At 55.8% G+C, this 22,787-nt stretch overlaps 1 protein-coding gene across 9 annotated transcripts in view; it reads left to right on the top strand.

Annotated features, from left to right (window-relative positions):
• Positions 1 to 6,077, top strand: part of CTIF (cap binding complex dependent translation initiation factor) — a 290,202-nt gene extending 284,125 nt beyond the window's left edge. For 7 of the 9 annotated variants that reach the window (XM_045886755.3, XM_045886749.3, XM_045886754.3 and 4 more), the window contains 2 exons: positions 265 to 318; positions 2,035 to 6,077. In XM_045886755.3, the coding sequence (XP_045742711.1) occupies positions 265 to 318; positions 2,035 to 2,250 (270 nt within the window). In that variant the 3' untranslated portion in view covers positions 2,251 to 6,077. The other 2 variants (XR_010407187.1, XM_045886756.3) reach the window with 2 other exon arrangements.
• Positions 6,078 to 22,787: the final 16,710 nt, after the last annotated feature.

Here is a 22,787-nt window from a genome sequence, read left to right as displayed (position 1 = left end):
GCTCCTGAGACCATGGCTGAGCCTTCTGACCTGGCCGGCGCACCCGGGCTCTATGACCACTGTGGTCCTCCAGCTGCTCAAATCCTGCCAGAGAAATCGCTGTGTTCCTCCTGTCCTCGGACCTTTGTGGGCTCTCTCCCCAGCCCTCCCCTCCGACATGTCTGTTCCAGGCTGCATCAGGGCTAGGGCTGGGGTCCAGCGGCAGGGGCCTGGGAGCTCGCGTGCCGCCCCCTCAGGAGTGTTCTCTGCCTCTCTTTTCTACAGCTTTTGCAATCTCAGGATGTGAAAGAAGATGCCGTCCTGTGCTGCTCGATGGAGGTAAGCATCTCTGACCTCAGACCTGGTGTGCCCCTCACGCCTAACAGTTGTGGGCGGTGAAGGATCACCGGACATACCCACAAGTCCCAGGCAAGGGTGTGTAGACGGGGCTGGTGGGGAATGGCTTCCTGAGCCAACGTGGATCCAGAATTATCAACCCCAAACCAGAGTAAATGTGGATGGGGTAACCAGCCCACCACTAGCTAGAGGAAGAGATGGCTGGTTCTCTAGAGAGAAGGACCAAGTGCTGGCATTGTGCACTGTCCTTCTGTCCCCAAGACCACCTTCTCCTTGTACTAGGCACACCACATAAATGACTTAAGAGATTCCAGGTGACCCCCACCCCCAAATATTTCCCTTGGCTATGGTGGTGCAGAGTTTGGGGAAGATGCCTGAGGCCTGAGGTCCCACGTTGGACCCCTCTGCTACAAAACACCCACTTAGGAGGCGCCACTCCTGGTCCCAAAGTGGGGCCACTACTCATTGAAACTCTTTCTCTGGGATCTTCCTCAGGGGCAAACCTTGCTCTGGGAAACCAGCGCAGTCATTTAGAATAGAGTGGCTGTGAGGACAGGTGTCTCCTGCGTGAGCACCCAGGGCCTGTCCGGGCTGTGTGAGCACACCTCTCAGGTGCCTTCTGCCCGGCCTCCAGGCCACTCCCAAGGCTCTCGGGGGCCAGAGGTGCTGCGAGCCGGGACAACAGCCTCAGGTCTATGGGATGGTCCCTTCATTTATGGGGCTCCATCTGGGTACCATACATGGGACTTGGTGACAGGGACATAGGGCAGAAGAAAGCCTAGTCCTTGCCCTCAGCTGTCACTCTGGCTGGGGATGATAACACCGTGTAGAGAAGAAGTATGGGTACAGAGCATGCATCCCTGAGGAGTCAGAGGAGAGAGATCAGGGTGGTCCAGGGAGGTCGATGAGGACTTTATGAAGAAGGCAGAGCCTTGAAAAATGGGTGGGATGAGATGGGGTGGGGACAGAGATGGAGATCGAGATACTGTGGAGAGGACCCGCAGGGGCTACTGCCTGAGGCTGCATGATCCAGACCACTGGGACCCCTTCCTCCCTACAGCGGCTGTTCAGCATCATCGGGGGCCTCTCCTGAGGGCGGGCCCTCTGGCTGACCTTCTGCCCCGGTTCATATTTCCCTCCCGCACTTCATGTCACAAGTGTGGGCAGAGGTCAGCTGGGGTGGGGAGGTGGGATTAGGGGCAGGAGAGAAATAGGAGACCTCATCCCTGCTCTCAGGTTCCATGCGGAGACGTGCAGGTGATAATGACCAAGCTCGTTTCTAGAGAGACATCCTAGCAAGTGGAAATTAACACGGTGCAGCCTGATCACCTTTGAGGGGAACAGGTCAGCCCTTGAGGGTCTGGGCAGGGGTCAGGCAAGGCTTCCAGTAGGAGGGTGAGTCTTTCTTGGGTGAAAGACAGAAGTGGCATGGTCCCAGTGAGGGCTCTTTTCAGCCCCAGGGAGCAGGCAATAACCCAATCCCTCTTATTCCTGCGGCAGATTGGTCGGTCAACGTGGGCTTTCACAGTTGACTCCTTCCACCTCCTGTCCTCCCTGGGGCACAGATGCCTGGCCTGCACCTTCCAGAGATAATCCAGTTCTTTCCTGTCCCTGCCCCCGGCCCTCCTAACCAGGGTGGCTCAGGGGGCCATTCCGGGGGCGCAGGTCCTGTCCTAAGCCCCGCTTCCCCACCCGCAGCTGCAGAGCACAGGCCGGCTGCTGGAGGAGCAGCTGCCCGAGATGATGACCGAGCTCCTGGCCAGTGCGCGCGACAAGATGCTCTGCCCCTCAGAGTCGATGCTGACCCGGTCACTGCTTCTGGAGGTCATAGAGCTCCATGCCAACAGCTGGAACCCTCTGACGCCCCCCATCACACAGTACTACAACAGAACCATCCAGAAACTGACAGCCTGATGGCCAGGGGGCCTGGCGGGCAGCCCGCGGGCAGCTGGGGCCCTGGTACCCAGGGCCAGATGGACAGGCGGGAGGACAGGGGTGGCCCTGGCGGGAGAAAGAAGTGGGGAGGAAAGCAGGCAGAGCTGGGGGCCAGGCTGGAGCCAGACCGGGAAGGAGGAGCGCCCCTCATCTGAGCCCCCCCAGCCCCACGCATGCGGCAGCTCACACCAATAAGGGAAGCATGTTTCTTTCTCATGGTGCCCCCCCCCCCGCCGCCCCCGTCGTCCCCTCCCCACTCCCGCTCCTCCCCGCCCCCTCCCATCAACCGCGTCCCCGCAGGGCTTTGTGCGAGGGGTTTCATCGGCGTGACTCCTCCGAGGCCCTGGCAGCTCGGCACGCCGGGGTACCGCTTGGGTCAGAAAGGACCTCAGAAGGCTGAAAAAGTGGGTCGGAGACGGGCTTGCATTGTTCCTGCTGTCAGCCGCGGTCGCCAACTGGCAGCAGGCGACGTAGAGCAGATGTCCGGGAGGACAAAAGCAGGCACGGTCCCCACCAGCCGCCCGTAATTGACGGCCTTTGTCCGCCACGCTCGGCCTGGGGGACGGAGGCTTCTCCTCTAACCTGCACGCTGCACCCTCCCCACTCCCCGTTCCTCCTCCGTGTGGCCCCCCAGCCTCAGGCCCAGGGGCGGGGTGCAGGGAGGGGAGCTGGGGTGTGTGGCTCTGCTCGTGCTCTTGTGTTTTATTGTTTTATTTTCAAAAGTCAGCTGCTTTGAAGTCTCCTCTCTCCATGAAAAGAGTCCGAGCTGTGATCACACAGTCAGCACCACTGAGGACCCCCTGATTAGTGGAAGATCAAACCCGGCCCCCTCTGGAAGGATTCTAGCCACAGATAGCTTGCCAGTGGCCAATTAGGGTAATTGGAAACTTCTGCCCCGGAGGGGGGTCCCCCTGGAACCCTGTGCTCCGCAGCCCTTGGCTTCCAGGACCTCTGTTCTCTTCTTCCTGCTCTGCTCTGTCAAAGGGCTGATGCTGTGGCAGGCGCCAGGAGTGTGTTAAACCCCATCCTGGCTGGGGCTGGGGGGGCGGGGCGGCTGTGGTGAATGGGGCACAGTCAAGACGGGCAAATTCAAACCAAAAGGCTAGGTGATGTCGCCTGAGCCACACACAGGTCTCCTCCCGAGCTTAGTGGGGGGAAAGTGGCCGTTGGGGGCTGCCTGGCTCCCCGGGACTTGGAGCTTAGCTAAATGGGCTGTGTCGATGGCCCAGCCTCATCGCGGGCAGGATCCAGAAGCCGAGGCCCCCCACAGCCAAGGTCTGTACGCTCCAGGAGGGCTCTGGGCACTGCGGACCCCGGGGCTGGGGGGGGGCGGTGCATTCACTGAGTCGTGAGTAGAACAGTGAAATGAGCAGGCGGGGCCGACGCATCTTTCCAGGCCTGGAAGGAGCGAGACTGGGGTTTCTTGGAAGGGCCAGGTCCTGGGGAGAGCCCCTTCTCTGTTGGAGGAGAATGCAAGTCAGGCTCTAGGAAGCTGGCTTTGGGGTTGTCACAGGCATCTGCCCGGCCCCAGCTCTGGGGTCTGGAGCCCGCACTTTGATAAGCCCCCGTTAAACCACCTCAGAGCCCAGCAGCTTCTGGGTTCCCTGGGTCACTGGAGGGCCTTGGCTGCCTGGTCCACTCAGGCTGGCCAGGGGTTGAGGGCTGGAGGTTTTCCTCTGTGGACTCCGCTTCTGGGAGAGCAGGCAGGGTGGGGCGGGGGGAGCGGGTCCCCCAGTACTCCCTGGCTTTCCCCACCAGCTGCCACCCACCTTCCAGCCCCGGGATAGGAGCCTATGCTGGTCCCAAGGCAGAGCGTATTGGAGACATGTGTGGGGGACACAGGTTTACCTGGACTGGGTCTGTAGCCTCGGCCCGTGGCCTTCGCCTCCTCCCCTCCTTGAGCTTCTCCTCACTGCCTTTCCTCTTCAGCAGGCACCTTCAGCCCAGCCTGGGGCCCAGGGACACCAGGGACCCCACGGGAGGCCCCGAGGGAAGAGCTGGACTGAGGTTGGAGGGCTCAGAGGGGGCACCGGGGACCTCGTGGTCTGGAGGAGTCAAGCCGCCTCCGCCAGGCACGGAGCCGCCCCCAGGCAGCCCTCAGAGAGCTGCGTCTGGGCTGAAATGGGCCTAGCTCCCCTTGAGTGTGAGTGCGAGTGCGAGGCGTGCGTGCATGTGTGTGTATGTGCGCGTGTGTGTGTGTGTGCGCGCGCGTGTGAGCACGTCTGCTGAGAACAAAGCAGGGCCCCAGAGGAAGGGAATGACCCAGGGGAACAGGGCCTCCTGCCCGTTCCATGAAGCAGAGAGCGAGCACGCAGGGGCTGATGTTCCCTGCAAAGCCGAGGCCGGTGGTATGGTGGGCGCCATGGGCCTCATGCCCCTTCCTCCTAATGCCCCTTCCTCCTAACGGCCTCCTTGGTGGTTTTGCCTCAGGGCCACCCCTCCTCGACTGTTAGGACCAGAGTATGAAGAAGTAAGATATAAATATGTATACATATATAAATATATTTTTAATTACGTGTCGTGTCACGGTGGTTCCAGACATATGGTTTGCCTAGTTTATCCCATTGCTTGAAAGTGCTTCCTGGCCAATCCAAATAACAATGTAAGCTGTTTTTCTAAATGCAGGTTGCTGCTACTCTTTGAGACATGGAAGGAAAACATTAAAAAAAAAAATTTTTTTTTAAGGAAATAACAGTAAAAAACAGTAAAGCATTAAAATCTGTGACTCTGAGGCTGCCTCCCAAGGGAGACAGGAACCAGGGAGCAGAAGTGGGCGCCCCTCAGACCCCTAGTCCCTCCCCAGGCCAGACCCCCCTTCTGCTGAGTGAGAAAGGCCATATCCAAGTTGACCTCTGAATGTATCTGATGGGAGGCAAAACTGGATATTGCATTTCTAAGGCTTGCGTTGTTTTCCCTACTCACCCCGCGGCTTTCTTGGCGCAGTGAAGAGGCGAAGTCCGGCCCTCTGATGTTGATCCTGTCTCGGTCTGTGCCCCCTCCCAGTCAAGACCAGATAGTCCTTGCTTTCCTCTCAGGCGGCCAGCCCGCTCACCACAGCCCTGCTCCCCTTGGCCTCTTGGGTTTGCCTGAGCGCTGGGACTGCAGCCCCAAGAAGGCTCCTGACCTCCCCCGGAGAAGGTGGGAACCCCACCATCCTCCGTGGGGAACATGCACCCCCAGCCCAGTTTCGTCTGTTCGTCCTTCCTCGATCAGTCTGTAAACCTTCGAGGTTTAGGGATCGCCCTGTCCATCCATGTAAATGTAAATGTTGGCCGAGTCGGTATTTATTCTAATTTTTATTTTATTTTCTCTGAGGGATGGGGGGGTTGTGTGGGAAATGTACCACTGATCACGCCCTGGGCAGCTGCAGGGGCGGGGACCCCGCCAGCCAGGCCACCGCGAGGAGCAGCCCCATGGGGCCGCCCCAGACGCCACGTTCCAGTCTCTGGCATCAGAACCCGGCCAGTGTTCCTCGTGTGACAGACTCTCAGGACCTGCCCACGGAGTCCTGTGCCTCAGCTGCTGGCGCCCTGTGGGGCCCTCTGCCCGGGCCTCTGAGGATGCAGATCGCAGAGGAGACCGCTCCTCTGGTCGGGACGCTGGCGACAAGGGCTGCCCACCTCGCCTGAGCCAGCTGGGAGCCTGGCGACGGGACCTGCCTCCCTGGAGAAGGGGCCTGGGCCTTCCCGCCACAGCCACAGCAGAATCCTCCTCACGCGACCACGTTCCCTCCCTCAGTATGTCCTGCTTTCCAGCTGAACCCAGACTACAAGTGGGTTTAAAAAATAAACACCAAAAACCAAAAACGCCCCAGATCCGTGTTGTCTGTGTGTTCGGCAAAGGAAATCTTTCCCAGAGTCTTCTGTCGTCTCCACCAGTGTGCTGGCAGAGACCTCCAAGGAGCCCCTGGCCAGGCAAGGAGCTAATGAGATTTCCCACGGTCTGGCCGTCTTGGAGAGCAGGGGCATGGTCTGGGGCCTGGGGAAGGCTGTGAAGGAGTGGTCCAGAGAACGTGGGTGGAAGACACTTGGGCCCCCCACCTCCCCAAGCTGGCAACCGTGGCCTAGCCGAAGGCATGGGATCGGGCCGGTCCTGCAGAAAATAGCTTTTGCGCTAAAGATGTGGTTTGCTGCGTGCTTAACCACCCCACCCCCCAAACCTACCCCTTCCTTAGAAATATCGCTGGAACATTTGGCAAGGACTTACTTTAGAAAGACAGAGACTTGGGCCCAGAAGCTTCTAAAAGTCAGCAGCAAGTGGCTGTCCAATCCCAGTGGGTCAAACCAGTCTTTCATCAAAGGGGCCCAAAGGGGCCCAGTGATTTATTTTCCTGTGATGACATGTCCCTTGTTTTGCACAATCCCTCCCATGGCAAGACACTGGGGCCACTGCCTCCTGGTAACAGATCCCCCTCAGGGGTTCTCTCTGACTAGAACTTGCCAGTCTTTCAGCTCTTTGGGGTGGCGACAAGAGTGTCCATCCCCCTTCCTGAGTCCCTGGCCTGGTCAGGACGGCGGCCGGCCCAGCCCAGGAGCCTGGCGAGGGCGTGCTGAGATTGGTCACTGCCTGTTACTGAGTCACATGAAACTGTGCAGGGACAGCCAGAAGTGCACAGATTGGTAGAGCGAGATAACATTTTAATGAAACAATTGAGGCATTTGTCAAACCAAAGTTTCTACAAAAATGCAGTTTACAAACATGCAAAGGTGTAGAAGCAGAACGTGGAGATCAGAGCAAAAGGCATTTTGGAGATGGGAGAGAGGGTGGGGAAATCTTACCAAACACTGTTCACAGAAAGGGAGAGGAGCTTTTTCTGGGTGATTTAGTCCTGATTCCAGAAGCTTCTAAGTTATTGAAACTATGAAACACATCATCCAAATAATGTTTCAAGCCTGCATTTCACCACCCTCTCTGCGGATGTGTGTTATCTGTCCTCCTGAGGGTAGGTTCCATTTATCCTGGGGTGTGTAGGAGGGAGGGAGGGGAAGACAATTTCGGATGAATAAGCTAGGACGCATGCGTGCGCGCACACACACACACACACACACACAGGACTGATAAGGGCCTTTTATGTGCCAAGGTAAAGAGCAGGAAAAGAAGAAACTGAGAGGGGGGAAAAGTGGCTATGCCTTAATTTTTTTTTTTTTTTTTTTGACAGAGAGAGACACAGCGAGAGAGGGAGCACAAGCAGGGGGAGTGGGAGAGGGAGAAGCAGGTCTCTCACCGAGCAGGGAGCCCGATGTGGGACTCGATCCCAGGACTCTGGGATCATGACCTGAGCCCAAGGCAGACGCTTAACGACTGAGCCACCCAGGTGCCCGGCTATGCCTTAATATTAACGGTCTGTCTTCCCCGCAGCTCCCAGGGGCTCAGGGCCCTCCGTGCGGTGTCGCAGGGGGTTGGACGAAGTAGGTGGGTATCTTTGATCCCCATTTTGCAGAGGACAAAGCTAAGGGTCAGAGAGATGACCTGACTGACCCAAAGCCCAGGGCTGGTCAATGCGAGCGCCAGGTGGCCCTTCCCCTAGCCCAGAAGGCGAGCGTGTCCTGGGCGGCCTCTCGCCGCCGCCCGCTGCAGGGCCAGGCCCCCGGGAGGCACCGGGGCAGCGGCCAACAGAAGCTGCCCGCTGGGACCGCACGGGCCGCCGGCGCGCTCGCCTCGGCGTCAGGGGAATGGAGGCGCGTGATGAAATCAAGGGATTTGGGTGGGGTGGGCCGAAAAAGCCGTGCTGCAAAGTTCGGCGCTGTTATGTAAAAGGATCCGTTGTAACGTGTGCCAACGGTCCCCTGGGATCTCCACCACGCCAGAGGTTCTCAAGGTGGGGGGAGGCGAGCGAGATGCTCTCAGGGAGGCTTCCGAGCCCGGCAGTCAGTATCCGAATTGCCTGGGGACCTCTCAAGCTATACACGGAAAGAGGACACCCCTATATATACACCAACATTTTCAGAATTCTGGCCTCAGGGAGCGCCTCTTCTTACCGGCGGGGGGACAGGGGCCATACCCTCTTTGGGGAGTGGGAGAAAAGGTATTTAAGGCCGCCATCCCTTACTCCAGGGACTAGCTCAAGGATAAGCGCGAAGAGCCCTACGGAGAGTCAGTAGAGAGGCAGGGGTGCCCCGGGCAGGGAGCAGGGAGCGCGGAGCCGCCGGGCTCCTTCCCCGGGAACCACAGGCAGCAACTCAGCATCAACCGCCAGAGCTCTGAGCTGTGTCTGGGAGCATCTGTGCCTTAGCCCCACCAATTTCACCCATCCCTCCACAAGATGTGTCCTAAGGCACCTGAAAAGCTTAAGAGACATTATTTTGGGGGTCTGGGAAGGCTCAGAACTTTTCCATATAAATTAATGGCAATTGCTTCTTCACTTTATGGCGTGCAAGCCTCTGCAAGGTCTCATAGGAACATAGGAACGCTCTACTTTCGCATAGCAAGGGAAGGCCGTACTGGGATTTGCCATCCTAAGTGAACTGAGGCTAGCTGGCACATTCCCAATGGGGGAGGGGCTCCAGGAAGCGGCTTGAGTGCGGAGCAGAATAGATACCATGGACTCGGGGCGGTGTTAGGACTTCTGTGGGCCCCCGGGCACCCAGGTCTTCGTAGGCCCTCGTCCTTCAAATAAAATAAAAATGTATTTGATGACCACATGGGGATGAAGACAAACATATTCACATTACTTACTAAAACTTTTTTTTCCAGGGCGCCTGGGTGGCTCAGTTGGTTAAGCAACTGCCTTCGGCTCAGGTCATGATCCCGGAGTCCTGGGAGTCCTGGGATCGAGTCCCGCATCGGGCTCCCTGCTCGGCAGGGAGTCTGCTTCTCCCTCTGACCCTCCCCCCTCTCATGTGCTTGCTCTCTCTCATTCTCTCTCTCAAATAAATAAATAAAATCTTTAAAAAAAAAAAGAATTTTTTTTTCCAACCTAGAAATTCATCTCTTACTTCTGATTTTAAAAGAAATGAAAAGTATTTTGCGGGCCCCTAAAAGTATCCTGTGCCCGAGGTACTGGGCCTAACGGGTCCATCGGCCCTGAGGGAAGGGCCCAGCTTGCCCAGCCACCTGCCTGACCTCAGGGCGAGCGGGGCAGACGAGGGTGGATGGAGGTGGTCAGCAGGGCAAGCGCATGCTGCCGTCCTCCGAGGAAGCAGTTGGCCCACTCTGGAAGCAGATGCAGTAGGGTTTCTGCCCCAGACTGGCAGCGGGGCAAACAGCCCGGGAGCGCCCGGCAAGCAGCCGTGTCTGCCTGGCCCAGGGGACTGGCCCAGAGAGCCCAAAGCCGCACCCAGCGCTAGTTCCTGAATGCAGCACTTTCCCACACGTTACCTTGTGATGGGCTCACCAGAGTCCTGGGAAGGACATAAATAAAATTCTATCCATTTTACATCTAGGAAAACTGAGGTTTAGAGAACGATGATGGTTGAATGGCACTTTTTGGTTTCAAGTACATGTTCTGTACCTCACCGTAGCCCTGCCAAGTGACAGACACTTTTGACTCCATTTTATTTCCTTTTTTTTCTTTAAGATTTTATTTATTTATTTGTCAGAGAGAGAGCACAAGCAGAGGGAGAGGCAGGCAGAGGGAGAAGCAGACTCCCCGCTGAGCAAGGAGCCCGACATGGGACTCGATCCCAGACCCTAGGATCATGACCTGAGCCGAAGGCAGACGCTTAACCGACTGAGCCACCCAGGAGCCCCTTGACTCCATTTTAAAGATAGGAGGGGCTCTGCACTGCTGCCTTCCTCGTCCTGAAAACTGCCTGGTAGGCCTGTATAGGGACCAGGCTGAGGATCCAGGCTCCTGGCCTCCAGTACCCATGGCCACCTTTGTGCCCAAGTCCCCTTGCCCTGCCATGTCCCCCAGCTCTAATCGACCCACCGGCTCCCAGGGCTAAGTAGGGGCTCAGGCCGGGGCACTTAGGCCCAGTGGTGACCCAGCAGGACATAGAAGGACATGGCCCTGAAAGGTACATAGATGGATGGGAGAGAGGTTCACGGCCTGGCATGTAATCAGTGCCTTTCCCATCTGACCAGGGCCAGGAGTAGATTCTGCCTTGGGCTTGGCTCAGAGGAAAAGGAGAAGTGCTGGGACTGAGGAGGGGACAGTAACTCCTGAAGCATGTCAGGAGGAGAGGAGAGGGTGCTTGAAATCTCAACGACTTCCAATCCAGATATTCACTGCTCTTCTTTATGGGTCTATGGATGGGATGGGGTTTGGATGATCTTGGTTGTCTGGCTGGGGACTCAAGCCCAGTCTCTGGACCATGGACAGTGGTTGGAGGTACAGTTGTGCACCTTCCCTTAGTGTTACTTCCTCCAGGAAGTTCTCCCTGACTGACCATCCCCCACTGGGCTCCAGCAGCTCCCAGGGACGCTCCTACCATGGCCCTGCTCACTGTGTGTGACCATGGGCATGTAGGTGGCCCATGCCCACTGACCATGAGCTTGACCTTATCCCCCGTGCATCTCCAGCCCCGAGCCCCGGGCCTGGCCCAAGCAGGTGCCAAACAAGCATGTGGGGGACAAGTGGGGTGAACTGTGACAGTGAGGTCCAGGTAATAAGTGACAGAAGGGCTTGGGAGGGAAGAGCTAAGCTACCCAGAGCAATAGAGGGGTGGGGGGGGAACCCCACATGGGCCAGGGACTTCCAGTGGGGAGGGCTGGTGGCCGTGGGGTCCTGAGCTCTAACAGCCCAGAGAGGCCCGGAGGGGGCAGATTCTTGTGTGGTTGGGGCCAGAGCCACGGCCTTTGTGTGAATGAGAAGAAGATGTCCTTCCTCCCTCAGGGCACCGGTCTTGGCCGGGACCCGTGAGCCACCCCAGATGCCCTCAGCCGGGCCCTTGTGTGGGACGCGACCTGTGTGCTGTGTGTGAGGTTTTCGGGGGGATGTGCGTTTGTGGGGGGGGTGTACGCCTGTGGGGTGTGCGGATGGTACGTGTAGGTGACATGTGTGCATTTGTGCCTCAGCGTCTCAGTCCCCCGGCTGCTTGGCCTCTGAGCACTGAGGGGCGGGAAGCAGAGGCATGAGGGTCCCGAGTCCCAGAACTAGAAACGGGGTGTCTCTCAGAGGAGGTGACCGTGGTTTTCATCCTGCCCTGTGGGAACGGGGCTGGTGTGAGTCCCTCAGTATGCCACGAACAAGCTGATGGGCCCCGGATGGACAGGCCACACGCTGGCCCTCTGCTCAGGCAAGGCCTTCCTTCCTCAGCGTATTGGTTACTTAGCGAGGGGAAAGGCGGGGACACACTGAACAGAGGAATCTGGGAAGGACAGTGTCCCAAAGGGGGTGGAGGTGCCCGGTCTCAGAAGACCATGGCTCAGGCGGAGAGCCCGGAGGGCCTCTGGCCATGGTTGCAGGAGGTCCTGCCCTGGGGGAGGCCTGATGCTTCCAGGAAGGGGCTGCACAGGACCACCAAGGGGAAACTCGGGCTGCGGGCCCCCAATGCGCCGCTGTCCCCGTCAATCGGACCCAGCCCCCCGGGCAGCGGGCTTCGTCCCCGGAGTCCCGATCGCCCCCTGCCCCGCTGGCCCAGTCAGATGCTAGGGCCACGCATCTGTGCAAACCGAAGTCTCACAGAGGAATCTGCAGGACCTGAGTCTTCATCTCCCAGGGCTGCTAGGACTGGGCCCCAGGGGCCGGGAAGCTGCCGCGTCCAGGTTGCTGACCCTCCCCTTGCCACGGAGCCGGGCTCACGGGGTCCGGGAGAGCGTCTGCGGGCCCAGACGCCGGACTGGAGCAGGGATCCTGACCCGACACTTGCTGGGGAGACGACACCCTCAAAAGAGCTGTGCCAAGGCCAGAATTGGGTCTGGACAGGACAGACGGCTTGCTCGACTTGCCCTGGGGAAGCTGCACCGGGAATAGGGGATTCCCCTATGGGAACTCCATTTCACTGGGCCCCTGGCCAAGGGCAGTGAGCAGGCCAGGATGGAGAGGGGAGCTGGTGCTCGGTGAGCAAGGAGACACGGCGGGAGCCCCACATGCTGCCTGAGAAGGCGCTGGGGGGACGCATCTGTCCTCACAGCTCCGACACACGTTCCGGGGGAGAAGGACTGGGGGGCTGGACGCCGAGAGTGACGGCAGACCCTCCGATCCAAGGACAGGCTGGGGCCCAGCAGGGGGTGCGGCACGGAATGGCCGAGGGTCCACACACGGGCACGAGCCCCCGCAGCAAGGCTCCCACAGGAGCTGGGGCCCACCCTCCCAACAGTGCGGGAAGAAGCCCGCCTCTGTGCTGCGGAGCTCGCGTTGGGAAACGCCGCACACCGCTTCCAATCGGAGGTGCTGTCCAGGGAACGGGGCCTCCGGGGACGCCTGCCTTCCAGGACCCGCCCTTGCCCTTGATCCCCCAAAACCACTTCATCCTTCCTCACTCCCCACCCTCCACCCTCCAACCACTCCAGGCTGTCGGCATGTGGAGGGGAAGTGAGCGCCCACCCTCCCATCTTACAGATGAGGACACTGAGGCCCTGAGGGCAAAGTCACCAGGGCGGTGGCCGCTCACAGGCATCGGACTGCGCACTTCTCAGCATCTCACCACGCACGGGAGGCGCTCTCTCCATGTCACAGAGACTGGGAGAGGTCGGCTGGCCCCCGCTGGGACCACGAGGAAGAGGAGGGGCAGCATTCGAAGGGGGTCCCCTCTGCCTCCAAGCCCTTGCCGGTGACTCCAAACCCCAAACTCACTGTCCCACACGCAGCCATCAAATCAGAGGAGTCCACTGAGAAGCGCGGACAGTGTCTCTCAGTAACGTCTGCCCGGAGAAGTATAGTGAGGCCGGCAGGTCATTCAGTGTCTCTGAGCCTCAGTTTCCTCTATTGAAATGGGGATACCTTTGTTTACCGTCCCATCTTCCTGGCAGATTTGGATAAACAGTGCGTGTCCTCCGAGCCCCTCACAGATGACAGCTCTCTTCCCTGCAGGCCACCAGGCTCTCCCACCTCACTGGCTGCGTGTGGCTTTTCTTCTGGTGGGTAATCGATGTGCACTGGCGTATGTCCACTGTCCCACCGGGATCTGCCGGGATAGGGGTCGGGGTGGGGCTTGGGTGAAATTTGAGTGCCTTTGAAATTGGAACTTCGAGTGTAGACCTTTCCACCCCCATGGAGGCCCTGAGAGGTGAGCTGATGTGTCCCCCACACATTATGCCCCCCTTAGTGTCCCATTAGCCGACCCTGAATGTCTGCTGGGTGCAAGACACAGAATGGGGTCTTGCCCTAGGAGACACGGAAAAGGTCCCCTCCTTACCACTCCCTCCCTGAACCCAGTGTTGGCAATCTAGACACGCACTTAGGACGAGTAGGTGTTCAAGCCAACAGGACGGCCCTCTCCCGTGCACCCCCTGTCCACCAGGTCTGTCCTGGGGATGAGGACACCCTGAGGGACCAGGAGGTGGAGGCTGGCTGGCAAAGGAAGCAGGCATGTAGAGAAGGGACCGTGACGTGCAGTGGCTGAGAACATAGAGCTGCATGTTCTGGTGATGGAGTCATTAATCCCTGGGCAGTGGGGGGCCCCCATCAGATAGGAGCCTGACCCGGCACATGAGGTCGGCCTCGGGTGGGCTCACGGTGTGGGCTCACGGTGTGCAAGCAGGTGTAAGCAGGGGCAACAGTGCTGGGGGAGGACCTCGGAAGGCAGGGAGTCAGGGAGGGCAGATAGGACAAGTCTCAGATATGCCAGAGAATTAGAAGCCACGTCTGTGAGGACCTGGCGATAAATGTGCAGAGGAGTGGCCAGGCTGAGTCACCAACGAGTCGGCTTGGGGTTCAACTGCAGGAGCAAACAGGTGTTGTTGGACCCCCCTTCCTTCGGCCTGCAGAATGGATTAAAGGGGAGAGACATGGAACCCCAGTTCATCACGCAGGTGGGAGGCACCTTGCTGGGGGATGGGGGCTAACCCAGGTTTGCTGATTCTGATCTTCACACGGGGTCAGCCCTCCCCATCCAGGGTGCCTGGCTGGGTCCAGAACGGAGGTGCCGTTACTGTAACTCACCTCTTTTCACGGAAAACTTTTCTTGACCAGTTTTTTGGTAGAAAACGTTGTAGAGAGGATCATATACATCCCCGAGTTCTCAAACAGGGGCACCGTGTGCTTCACGCTTTCTTGATGACTCAGGGTCATTGCAACAACGCTAATGAGTAGACTGGACTGTGATCCTGAATTACCCTCAGGGATGATCAAGGTATATCCAGCCTGCTTTGCGTTCTTAATTACTGCATCTGCATTTTACAATTTTTCTGCCTCCTCTCTCATCATCAAGCTGTTCCTACTACTATCATTGTACCTGTTGTGGCCTGAGAAACTAGACCACCACACTTGTCAGAACTGTTCGTCAAGTAGGAGCAAACAGGCCCTGAGGGGGGCCCAAGGGGCATTTTTATATGCAATGTCTATGAGCCTTCCTGCATAAACCGATATTTCACCCACTCAGAAGCCATTTTTGCCTGCTTTCCGTCCCATGATGACTTCCAAAGGGGTTGGACCCACCAGATAAGTAAGGTTTTGCTAACTTAGGATTAAAGTTGTGTTAGTTCATGTGATCCTCCTCATGGCCTGGGAGGCTGCTGGGCTGGGTCTTACCCTAGTTTCCCAGAGAGGAAAGCACAGCCTGAGGCTGGGGTGGGCCAAGATTAGACAGTGAGTCAAGATGAATCTCATGACCACTGGCTTGGGCACCTCGCCCCAGGGCCACACCAGACCTCCCATCCCAAGAACTGAGGAGAAGGGGAGGCAGCAGTCCTGAGACTGTGGCGAGAACCACTGCTTCCAGTGGCAGTCCTGGTTCCACACTCACCAGCTAGGCCCCCATGGGGGCAGTGCTTCTCTGGCCTCAGTTTCCCCATCTATAAAAGAAGCTTGAGTCTATTCGTGTTTAAAGTATCCTGTCTGTGATTCTAAAGTTATCTTTGCCAATTAGCAGGAGAGGGAAGGAGGGAGGGAGAAGGAGAGAGAGAGAGAGAGATTCACAGTTGCTCTGCCTGAACACCCCACCCCCAAACCCCCAGATGCCCTCAGCCCCATGACTTAAACTCCCTCGTGAAGCATCCCTTCCCAATCTAGTTTGTACCTAGGCTGACCCACCCAGGAGAGCTTTTAAATTTCAGATTAGTCAGCTAAGATTCTACAGGCCTTGGGGGAACGGCTTAGTAATAATGACACCCCCCTAGATGCAGAGGGTCTTGCCTCGCCGGGGAGAGGACCCCAAATCAACAATTCTTTAGCTACTTCTGTCTTCAGCGCCCTCCACCTGGGTCCTGGGCCAGTCCTTCGGCTTCAAGGCACTCTCCCTGTCTGACACAAAGCCTCCCAGTCGGCCCAGGATGGTCCCTGTGACTGGAAACCAAAGGGGGTCCTGCCACTCTCAGGTGAGTAGGTAGAAGGCATCGCCCCTTGACAGGGACCAGGAGGGAAGGCCAAGCGATGACCAGCTGAAGACACCGGGCAGCGTGCCCCCGGCACCCCACCCGCCAGCTGGACAGCTGGGCCCGGTGGTCTGCTCGCTGGAGACCCAGCGCGCCCTGGCCGCAGGGACAGCACGGGCCGCCCGGGCTTGGCGGCTTTCCTGGGCGGCTGCCTTATTGATCATCTCGGCTCTGTTTTTGCTGGGGATATCAATTTAGCGGGTTCCCGGGATGGCTGTGTTTTAACCTCTCACCCTGGTCTAGACTCCCCCGGCTCCCGCTGTCCCTGGGCCAGGAGGAGATGGAGGGCCCCAGGTCTCTCGGGCAGGCTCTGGAGCCAGCGGATTTCCAGGAACAGATGCTGGGATCGCCCGGCGGCTCCGCGGCCCCGCCAACCTGCCTCCCTCCAAACCGGCCCGGTGAATTATTAAAGATGCAATTTCCTTTCATCTTTCCAGTAAAATCGCTCCCTGTGCCGTGAGCCACTGTCTTCCTGTCACTGGCTGGGCAGGGGCCTTGGCAGGACCCTTGGCAGGACCCTTATTCACCCCACTCCCTCCTTATGCCTGGGCCCTCCTAGGAGGCTGGAGGGGGCTGACCCCTTCCTAAGAGGGTCCAGGAAGCCCAGGAATCTTGAGAAAATGGGTACAGCAGAGGAGACTTGGAATCATAGAATACTGGAGCCTGCTGTTTTATAGCTGAAGGAAAAGGAACCCAGAGAGGTGTGGCGGGCAGCCCCAGGCGGCACAGCAAGCCGTTGGCGGGGGGGGGGGGCTTGAACCCAAGCCCCAGGCTCCCTGCTGACGGACTCCCCTGCTCCAGCCCCAGAACAGCCTCGGGAGTCCCAGCCCTCTCCCCCAGGATGAGCCCCCCAGCACCTCCCGCGACAGGGAGTCGGGTCAAGCTCCTCATTGTATCCATCAGTCTCTGAGTGTGATTTACAGTCTTTGCTTGTTATTTACCACCCAGTCCCCACCCCTGCTGCATCGGGCTAGCTGAACGAAAAACCATAATAAAACCTCTTGTCAGTATTTATTGTTTCGGTTTTTACTGTTTACTCTTGGTGATCAACCCTGAGGGGCTGGCGGGCAGGCGGCTCCCATGATCCTGGCCCAAGCCTGAGCCCAGCCCCAAAGCCTCCTCCTCAAAGCCCTTCCAAAAGCTGCCTCCCGAGTCACCCCAAAGACCCAAACGCTTCTGCCCCCTCCTGTGCTCCATGCAAGCTCTGCCCTGATAGGGTGCTTGGAAAGCACAGGTTTCCAGCTGGTGTCCTGGTGTCCAAAGAGAGGGGACGCCCTGTGCCCAGCCAGGAACCAACTGCTCTGGGGTTCCAAGTGACCAATGTCTCTTAGTCCCGGGGCCAAGTTCCCTCAGCCCAGGCAGAGGGATCCCAGAGGGGCCCTCGAGGCCACCACTTCCCCCCGCTGCTTGGCCTCAGCTGCACGGAGAGCAGGCCCCAAGGCTTTTCTCCATAACAGAACAGAAAGCCTCTTCAGACAAAAGGGGCCTCCAAGGACAAAAAGCCTGCCAGAGAGGCAAACCCGCACCCACCCCCTTCTTGTGGCACGAAAGGGTTCTGAGGCCCTTGTTAAGCTCTTGCTCAGACCCTGATGGGCCCGGGTTTGGGTGACTGGCTTTTGCCCACAGCTTGCACCAGCCTGGCTCGGGCACCCCACCTTCCCCTTACCAGACTCATAGTCCTAGGGTTCTTCAGCCCCTCTCCCAAGCCCTCCCTGCTTCCCTCCAGCCTCTGACAAAGAAGACTCTGAGCCCTTCTTCACCCACCTGTCTGGAGCACCCGCTGCCCGAGTTCAACACTCCCCCTCATCCTTAGTGTTGGAACCAGCTACACGGCCAGCTCACCTCTCCTGGGCACTTCCGTGTGCCTGGCACCGTGGTGGGCCCCTTCACGGTCTACCTTTTACTCCAATTCGTGAAATGGGACCCTTACAACCACCTGTGGTGGGGCCCACCCTCTCCACTTCACTTAACATACAACGGATCGTTTTATTTTTTTTAAGATTTTATTTAGGGCGCCTGGGTGGCTCAGTTGGTTGAGCGACTGCCTTCGGCTCAGGTCATGATCCTGGAGTCCCGGGATCGAGTCCCGCATCGGGCTCCCTGCTCCGCAGGGAGTCTGCTTCTCCCTCTGACCCTCCTCCCTCTCATGCTCTCTGTCTCTCATTCTCTCTCTCTCAAATAAATAAATAAAATCTTAAAAAAAAAAATTTAAGATTTTATTTATTTATTGGACAGAGAGAGCAGCAGAGGGAGAGGGAGAAGCAGACTCCCCGCTGAGCAGGGAGCCCCATGTGGGACTCGATCCCAGGACCCCGGGATCGTGACCTGAGCCGAAGGCAGCTGCTTAACCAACTGAGCCACCCAGGCGCCCCCAGCGAATCATTTTAAAGTGAACAATTCAGTGGCACTTAGTACCTTCACAGTGTTGGACAACCACCACCTCTGTCTAGTTCCAAATCCTGTTCATCATCGGAAAAGGAAGCCTGGTACCTATTAAGCACTTTCTTCCCATTCCCTCCTCCCCAAGCCCTTGGCAACCAGGAATCAGCTTTCTGTCTCTATGGATTTACCTATTCTGGCTGTTTCATATAAATGGAATCACACAGTATGTGATCTTTTGTGTCTGGCTTCATTCACTCAGTATAGCTTTTGAAGTTCATCCACATTGAAACATATATCGGGAGGACTCCATTCCTTTTTATAGCTGAATATTCCATTGTATAATATATTGCTTATCCATCCATCCGTGGGTAAGCACTCCCATCTTACAGACGGGAAAACTGAGGCTCAGAGAGGTACGTGATGGAAGGTCCCCTTCACCCTCCGGTCTGCTCCTCACAGGCAGGGGCCCCACCTGTGCTTGCCCTATACCTAGGACAGGGCGAGGCCCTCAGAAAGAGCCTGATCGCCAACAGCGGAAGTGCCCGCGAGGGCACGTGTGGTAAGGCAGGGCCGCCTCTGAAGCCGGCTCCGGGTTTGAAGTCCGGCTCCGCCCCTCATCGCCGCCTGGCTCCGCCCCTCACCGCCTGGCTCCGCCCCTCACTCGCCAGGAGCTGTGCTTCGGGCAAGTCGTGCAACTTCTCTGTGCCTTTGCTCTCGTCTCCAAAAGGGAAATGATGACAATAATACTGCAGAGGGTGTTGCAAATATTACGTGAGCTACTCCTCTATACAATTCTAGAAAATGAACACTAACATATAGTGACACAAAGCAGCTCAGTCAGTGGCTGCTTGGGGACCGGAGCAGGGGTGAGGAGAGATTCCAAAGGAAGGGTTCTGAGGAAACTCTTGAGGCAATGGGTTCGTTCATTATATGAACTGTAGTGACGGTTTCAAGGGTATGTATGTGTGTCAAATTGATCAGATTGTACGCTTTACGCATCATTCCCCGTATATCAACTGCCTCAGTAATGCTGAGTTTTAAAAATCTCACCTGAGCTAATCCCCCCAAATCACTTAGCACCATTCCAGGCACGGTGAGAACTGTGTGAATATTAAGTACTGGTGTTGTTCTTCTCTCCTGGCCCTGCCACCAAGCCCCCCCACCCTTACCAGGGCTCGCCCTGCTCTTTTTATCATGAGCACTTGAGGGTGCCCAAAAGCCCCCACAGGCTCTCGGCAGCCAACCCTGTCTGGCTAACCATGTGGGTACGTGCTATCAAACTCCTGAAATTCTTCAGGAACAATTGCTCAATAGCCACCCACCCCTCTTCCTGCACCCCTCCAATTCCCACGGTCACCCCAGCCGCCCACATCTACTAACACCCATTTATAGCAATGTGAAGTTGAGAATATGCAATTTCATGGGGTTGGGAAAAGGGGTTGATGGAGTCCAAGTATCTCCAAGGAAGAGGAACAGCCCTAATTTTTTAAAAAAAGCTTTTAGTTGGGACCCTTGAAAAGCACATCAGAAATAGATCAGCCTTCACAAAATTGAAACCTAACTTCAAATAAACAATTCCAGATTGGGTTAAATGAGCTGCCTGTACTCTCACTCTTTTCCAGAAACAAGAGTCAATCCACCATGGACCATCCAGAACCTCAGATTATCTCTGTAATTTTCTATACACATGGAATAAAGTCAATAAAGTTTACCAGGCATACCAGGAGACAAGATCATATGACTGAAACCAAGAGGGGAAAAAAAAAAAACAACAGATAATATCAACAGACCACAGGAGATCCAGATACTGGCATTTAAAATAACACTGTAGGGGGGCGCCTGGGTGGCTCAGATGGTTAAGCGTCTGCCTTCGGCTCAGGTCATGATCCCAGGGTCCTGGGATCGAGTCCCGCATCGGGCTCCCTGCTCCTTGGGAGCCTGCTTCTCCCTCTGCTTCTCTCTCTCTCTCTGTCTCTCATGAATAAATAAATAAAATCTTAAAAAAAATAAAATAAAATAAAATAACACTGTAGGGGCACCTGGGTGGCTGAGTCATTGGGCGTCTGCCTTCGGTTCAGGTCATGATCCCGGGGTCCTGGGATTGAGCCCTTCATCGGGCTCCCTCCTCCGTGGGAAGCCTGCTTCTCCCCTTCCCACTCCCCCTGCTTGTGTTCCCTCTCTCGCTGTGTCTCTCTCTGTCAAATAAATAAATAAATACTCTTAAAAAAAATAATAACACTGTAAAATAATTGTGATTAATATATTCAAAAAGTAGATGAGATTTAAAAAATTAAGCAGAGAACTGTTAATTTTTTTAAGTTATGAAATGGAAATTCTGGAAATGAAAAGTATAACAGTCATAATTAACAATGTAATGGATGGGTTTAATAGCAGATTGATGCAGGTAATAGAGGATTAGTGAACTGGAAAACAAAGCATTATAAAATATTGAACACTGAAGTACAGTGAGAAAATTTGATCGATTATAAAATCAGGGCATAAGAGGAAAAGCACTCTTTAAAAAAAAATCCCTAGGGGCGCCTGGGTGGCTCAGTCGTTAAGCATCTGCCTTCAGCTCAGGTCATGATCCCAGGGGCCTGGGATCGAGTCCCGCATCAGGCTCCCTGCTCAGTGGGGATCCTGTTTCCCCCCCTGCCTCTGCCACTCTCCCTGCTTGTGCTCTCTCTCTAATAAATAAATAAAATTTAAAAAAAAATTTTAAAAATAAATCTCTAAATTTGCCCCCATGAAGAGTATATGTGGCATGTATGTTCAGGATTCCACAGTGCAGTGTCTGTGTGTGTGCATGATACGTGTGCTCACGGACAAGATGTATTAAGAGCGCATCTGTAAAATTTAATTACGGCATTTAATTGCATAAAAGATAAGAAACTGGAAGTCTCGTGCATTAAATATAAACTTGATGAGACTCCATGCTGTATCAGGCTGGGGGAGAGAATGGGCTTTGGAGCCTGCTGCCTGAATCCTGCTGTCTCCTACTATTGTGTGGACCTTAGCCACATCCCATAACCTCTCTGAGGCTGCTTCATCCTCTATAAAAATGGTGTAACGGGGGCACCTGGGTGGCTCAGTCGGTAAGCGTCTGCCTCTGGCTCAGGGTGTGATCCCAGGGTCCTGGGATCGAGTCCCGCGTCGGGCTCCCTGCTCTGTGGGAGGCCTGCTTCTCCCTCTCCCACTCCCCGTTTGTGTTCCTGCTCTCGCTCTCGCTCTCTCTTTCTCTCTCTGTCAAATAAATAAATAAAATCTTTTTTTAAAAAATGGTGTGACGTTGTCATGAGGACTAAAGGAGGTAGTGTGTGCACATGGTACCCAGTGGGGACTTCACAGGTGATAGAGAAACCACCGGCTTCTTTGGGTCTTCAGGAGCTGACTTCTCTTGGATCTCTCTAGCACTAGAACTCTTACTCCATGGAAATGTCTTGATTCTGGGTCCCACACCCCAGGCGAGAGAAGCATGTGATATATTCATTTACACCTGGGAAGTCCATAACGAATGTTTGCTTCCAGAGGGAGCAATGCAGGAAAGGGGCAACACTTAACTATGAGGGAAGACTCTGGAATGGTGGGCCTTCGGGCACGGGCAGGCCCTTGAGGAGAGGGGCTTTGGGTAGGGGATTCTTCCTCAGGTTCCTTGACCCACAGCACGTGGGTGATCTCCCCAGGCTCTCACCCTGCTGATCACCCTGATCAAGTCACTGGCCTTCTTTCAATTTCATAACTTACTGACCTCTTTCCTACCTCAAGGACTTTTTCCATGCTGTTCCATGAACCTGGGAGGTGCTTTTCCCTGCCCTTCTCACGTCCCACTCCTGCTCACCCTTCAGGTGTCAGCTCAAATAGCACATCTCCCAGGGACCTTCCCCGACGGTCCCAGCTGAATTGCGTCCCCTCTCATGACCCTGACTACACTAAGAATTCACTTTGTGTTCTTATTTCTTATCTATAAATTCCCTCTATTGCTGAAGACAGCTTCTCTGGGGCCCTGAATGTATCTTCACTCTGAGTCTGAGACCAGAAGTGTCAACCCCCAAGCATTCATTCGCAAAATGTCTCTGGAGCGTTGACTCTGCGGGACATGGGCAAAGGCACTGGGGGCACAGGATGAACGAAACAGACAAAGTCCCGACTCTCAGGGATCTGGAAAGAGACAGGCATAAATAAACAAAACCCGTGGGAGGTGCTGAGTGCAGTTGAGGAAAATATATCTGTAAGAGGAGACGCAGAGGGCACCCGAGAGGAGAGATGCCATCGTACATGGGGAGAGGCACCAAGACCTCCCCGGTGAGGTGATATTCAAGTAAACCCTGAAGGAAAGGATGGGGCTGGCCATGATGAGAGGGGGGTCGAAACTTCCAGAGCTTCAGAAAAGGGTTTGTTATGCTTGGCAAAATAGGAGATTGTGTTTATGTTTCTTTGGTTTCCAAAGCAAATTGTCTCTTGTGATTTAATAACATAAATCAAAAGCCTGAAAATATGCATACCCTTTGACCCACAAGTCCATTTAGGAACCCAGCCACAGGAAAAATAACGTATACACATATATTTGTGTATAAAGATACTAAGTGAATTGGAAAACTTAAAAATACGGAGATAGTATTGAATGTTCAATGTGAGGGAAGGGGTTAAGTCAATGAAGGTCATCCACACAATGGAATGCAGTGCAATTATTAAAAATACATAGAAAGGGGCGCCTGGGT

Source organism: Mirounga angustirostris, unplaced genomic scaffold (genome assembly GCF_029215605.1).
Source record: "Mirounga angustirostris isolate CCGP_5_RB_7025 unplaced genomic scaffold, mMirAng1.0.hap1 SCAF_14, whole genome shotgun sequence".
In the NCBI taxonomy this organism is placed as follows: Eukaryota; Metazoa; Chordata; class Mammalia; order Carnivora; family Phocidae; genus Mirounga; species Mirounga angustirostris.
This window is presented reverse-complemented; position numbering and strand designations above follow the sequence as displayed.